At 41.9% G+C, this 5,160-nt stretch overlaps 1 protein-coding gene across 2 annotated transcripts in view; it reads left to right on the top strand.

Annotated features, from left to right (window-relative positions):
• The window catches only part of kcnj5 (potassium inwardly rectifying channel subfamily J member 5), a 59,494-nt gene continuing 54,334 nt past the window's right edge, over positions 1 to 5,160 (top strand). For both annotated transcript variants that reach the window (XM_051932341.1, XM_051932343.1), the window contains exon 1: positions 1 to 165. In XM_051932341.1, the coding sequence (XP_051788301.1) occupies positions 116 to 165 (50 nt within the window). In that variant the 5' untranslated portion in view covers positions 1 to 115. The remainder of the gene's footprint in view (positions 166 to 5,160) is intronic.

Consider the following 5,160-nt stretch of genomic DNA (forward strand, 5'->3'; position numbering starts at 1 on the left):
TGAAGGGCAGTGGCACTCATTCTGATAGGAGAGAGCCATGTGCCAAGTGGAAGAAAGCATCAGGGAGCCATCACAACCCACAGAGAAGCTCTACTTTTCCAACCTCTGATTCACCATGAATGGACTTGGACAACGTGTAGAGAGGACAACCGCTGCAAACCCCAGGTCAGTGCTATGAAAAATGAAATGTTGTGCATGACAATGACATTTTGCCCATTGTGAGTCATTTCAAGTGTGATGCAGGAAATAAGAGACAACCAATTTTGCTAACCTTTTTAGGTGCCTTGTGTGTGTGTGTGCAGCTATAACATATTTCTTGGTTGATTAATCATATCACTAGATTTCTGTCAAATCTCTCATTAATGATATGAAATCACTAGACATTTCAAGTTCTTTCAAAGGCTTCATTTTTGAGCTTTTCTTTTTCACAGTCTTGAGCTGGTGCTGTGAAGATGCAATGGGTGAGGGGGCAGAAGTAGCTGTGGTTTTCCTTCCAACCATCTTCTAAATCAGAAGACAATTCTTGTTTTTCCTTTTGCTGTTAAGAATTCAGATAATGGCTATAATCCTCAGGGCTGTAAGGGTGCCAGTATCTTATTGTGCTTTTCAGTTCAGTTGAGTTTTTTTTTTTTCATATGTCAATTTTTTTCATAATCTTTGTCTATTGCATGGTCATTATGAGCTGGAATCTGTTTCGGCCGGCAGCATGAGGTGGAAGCTCATCTGGACAGCACTCCACTGTGAGGAATATTTAAGTTCACACACACTGTGTACTCGCTCATGTTTCAAGTTACAAACTGCAGATGAATTACTTCTTAAGTATGGAAACTGAAGTATTAGGGAAAACAATCATGCAAAGTTGGGGAGAAATGAACAGAAAGGCACATAGTGATTCAGAAATCAAACCCTAGTCCCCGGAGTGCAGGCCTGCAGCAGCAGCAGCAGCACAGTTTAGTCCCTTGACTTTTTTTTTTGTGCTAAATATAAGCAACACAACTTCTTTGCAGTGTCTGCAGTCACTTGAACATTAAACATAAAATATAAGAGATATGCTAAACGAGAAGAGACCATTCAGTCCGTCAAGCTCATTTGTTTAGCTATTAGCTTACATGTCTCAGTATCTTATTTAGATCCTTCTTGAAGGTTGTCAGAGTTTCTGCTTTAACTCCTTGTCTCAGTAGTTTATTCCGCATTGTCACAACTTAAATGCACTTCTTCTTAATTTCCACAGTGTCCTTGATTAACATGATTTGCCCTTAAGCTGAAATAATTCCACTGGATGTACTTTATGGACACCTTTGAGACTTTTGAGGACCTGCATTAGGTTGCCATGCATTCTTCTCTGCTTTTGACAAAAACAGCGTACTTCTCTGAGTCTGTCAGATTACAACATGCCATTAAGTCCTGGGATGCACTTATTTGCTGTCCTCTGCACAGCTTCAAGAGCTGCCATGACCAGAACTGCACACAATACTCCAGATGCAGTCTCACTAGTGCATTATATAGTCTGAGCACATCATCCCTCAATTTATACTCAACAGTTTTTATGATATAACCACACTTTATTTTCCTTATTAAGTGCTTCTGCGCATTGCTTAGATCATGAAAATGTTATGTCAATATAAACTCTTAAATCCATTTCAGAGGTTGTCCCCTGAAGGACAGGGTCTCTCATCTTGTATTTATTTGACATTCCTGTTGCCCAAATGTAGCACTTTGTAATTTTTATACATTAAACACTTGGAGAGCATGGGAGAGCACGACAACTCAACCATCTCAGCTGTCAGAACTCTGGATTTATGAAGTTCAAGCCGCCATACTGGGCCAATGCAGAGTGAACAACCAATATGCTGTGCCATGTTAGTGTATAGGGAAGCCAGAATACAGTAGCAAAACAAAACTAATATGAATAAGTCAAGTCAACTTTATTTACAGAGCACATTAAAAAACAACAAAAGTCGACCAAAGTGCTGTACAGCTTCCATAAATACACCAAATACGTACAGTATCTACTCTCTGTATATACAATCCTAAGCCTAAAAGTGCAACAATTTTGTGCAACAATTTTATGTCACATTTTTATGTCACTTTTTTGTCACGCTTTAAATCAGGGCTTATTTTAATACCTACATATATATTTTTGGTATCATTCTTTTCAGAATTTATCAAGCTTTAATGGGATGTTGTTAGATTTTCAAATTCTTATTCTGTTTTTAAACAATACACTAAAATATATCAAGAACTCACGTTCCGCAAGACGAGACTTTGTGCCAAAGGATTTAACCATGCCTGAGGCTGGAAATTAAAGACAAAGAGTAGGACAGCTGCTGTACAGGCTTTTAAATGTTCGAAGCTCTGCGCGAGATGCAGATCATGTGGCACGGCAGCAGCAGCAGCAAGCCAGCAGCTGATCGAGCAAAGAGGAGGTAAAAAAAAACTATTTGTTTCCAATTGTATCACCGTTTAAGAGGGGGTTTCGGAGGAGCGACCGCATCTCCTTGGGGTGCGTTCAGACCCCCTCTTCACAACTGGCCGCAACTGGGGGTATAGCATATATATATTTATATTGTGGTGGACGGTCGGGACACTCTGATTATGGAAGGACTGGGGGAGAGAGTACATCCAGGACAGTTCCTCCCATGGACTGACAGAGGGCAGCCCCCTTGGTTTCCAACAGGGCCATGGGTCATGAGCATAGAAGCTCAACCCTGTTGGGGCCTGTTGCCACCGTCAGGGGCTGCATGGCCCTATTTAGCAGTACTTCTGCCACACCCAGAAGTGCTGCTGGAAGAAGTTCATTGGGCACCTGGAGTCTGCCAGCATCCAACGGCCAGAATCAGGAGGAAGAGGGTGAAGCCTGTGTGGCGGCAAAGGGACTATGTTGGTGCTTTATGTACTCTGTTGTGCTGTGGGGAGCAGAGAAAAGTGCTCCCCAGATATAAATAAAAGTGTGTGTTGCCTGCTGAACCTGTGTACTGCCTGTCTGTGTTGGGGTTAGGGCAGCACACACCTGAGCATCACTATATATATATATATATATATATATATATATATATATATATATATATATATATATATATATATATATATATATATATACGAGGGTTGTCTGGGTTCCGCGCGGAATTTTATCATTTGACGAGTGTCAGCCTGTCGAAACCTGTTCTGCTATGTAGAGGGATTATTCAAGTGGTTGCATGTTTTTGTTCAGATGTTTTGCTCCCTCTCTTCCTTCAGAATGAACATGAGAAGCAAACGAACTGAGAGTGCGCAGCCAGCGCTAGCGGCGAAGCTCCCGACTCCGTGCGTGCATGACTTTCGAGTGATGATTTTTTACGACTTTTCTGATGGTTTAATCCGCTCGGTGGAACGCACCATGTTTGCCATCTTTTTCAACATCGATGGCATTGTCATGTCAATTCCGCTGATGGAGAGGACAACTGTGACCTCTGAGTGGTACACCACTCAGTGCCTGCCTGACGTTTTTTCTGCGATGGCTAGAGGCCGGTCCAAGAACTTGCAAAGGCACTTTTTGTATCATGACAATGCGCCAGCCCACACGGCTAATGCGACGAAGCACTTCATTGAAGACAGTGGTGTCAATGTTTTGAACCCGCCACCCTACTTGCCTGATCTTGCACCATGTGACTTTTGGCTCTTCCCGAGGTGACAGAACCCCTGCGAGGCCACAACTTCGAAACTCGAGAGGAACTGATTGCAGCTGTCAAAGAACAGCTGGACAACCTCCCAAAGACAGCCTTTCGCGAGTGTTTTGCGGCATGGGTCAGAAGAGCCCAAAAGTGCATTGATGTTGGTGGTGAATACTTGGAAAAAGTTTAAAAAAGATCAAAGTACATGAGAACAATAGAAAAAAAAAATCCTTGGCTACTTATTTCGAGTGATTCCGGGCGGAACCCAGACAACCCTCGTATATATATATATATATATATATATATATATATATATACTGTATGTATATATATATATATATATATATATATATATATATATACTGTTGTATATATATATATATATATATATATATATATACTGTATATATCTATACAGTGATCCCTCGCTATATCGCGCTTCGCCTTTCGCGGCTTCACTCCATCGCGGATTTTATATGTAAGCATATTTAAATATATATCGCGGATTTTTTGCTGGTTCGCGGATTTCTGAGGACAATGGGTCTTTTAATTTCTGGTACATGCTTCCTCAGTTGGTTTGCCCAGTTGATTTCATACAAGGGACGCTATTGGCAGATGGCTGAGAAGCTACCCAACTTACTTTTCTTTCTCTCTCTCTTGCGCTGACTATCTGTGATCCTGACGTAGGGGGTGTGAGCAGGGGGGCTGTTCGCACACCTAGACTATATGGACGCTCGTCTAAAAATGCTGAAAGATTATCTTTACGTTGCTACCTTCTGTGTGCAGCTTTTAAGTATGCTGCACGGTGCTTCGCATACTTAAAAGCTCAAAGGGCACGTATTGATTTTTCACTGTTTGTTTTCCTCTGGCTCCCTCTCTCTCTCTCTCTCTCTCTCTCCCTGCTCCTGACGGAGGGGGTGTGAGCTGCCGCCTTCAACAGCTTTGTACCGGCGGTGCTTTGCATACTTAAAAGCCAAACAGTCCTATTGATTTGTTTGGTTTTCTCTCACTTTCTGACATTCAGTGCTCCTGACGCGCACTCCTTTGAAGAGATATGTTTGCATTCTTTTAATTGTGAGACAGAACTGTCATCTCTGTCTTGTCATGGAGCACAGTTTAAACTTTTGAAAAAGAGACAAATGTTTGTTTGCAGTGTTTGAATAACGTTCCTGTCTCTCTACAACCACCTGTGTTTCTGCGCAAATCTGTGACCCAAGCATGACAATATAAAAATAACCGTATAAACATATGGTTTCTACTTCGCGGATTTTCTTATTTCGCGGGTGGCTCTGGAACACAACCCCCGCGATGGAGGAGGGATTACTGTATATATAAAATCCCTATTTGCGTCCAGGTGTCCGTGTGTGTGTCTTCTGATGAAGTGCGCATGCGCGGGGCATGGTGCAATATTACTGTCAGAGAAAGTTAGAGACGTTTTACGGAAATACAAACCAGTATTACTGCGAGAGGAAATTAAAGGTACACAATACAGTGACGCATATTACAGCCA

This window comes from Erpetoichthys calabaricus, chromosome 9, assembly GCF_900747795.2.
Source record: "Erpetoichthys calabaricus chromosome 9, fErpCal1.3, whole genome shotgun sequence".
Taxonomy (NCBI): Eukaryota; Metazoa; Chordata; class Cladistia; order Polypteriformes; family Polypteridae; genus Erpetoichthys; species Erpetoichthys calabaricus.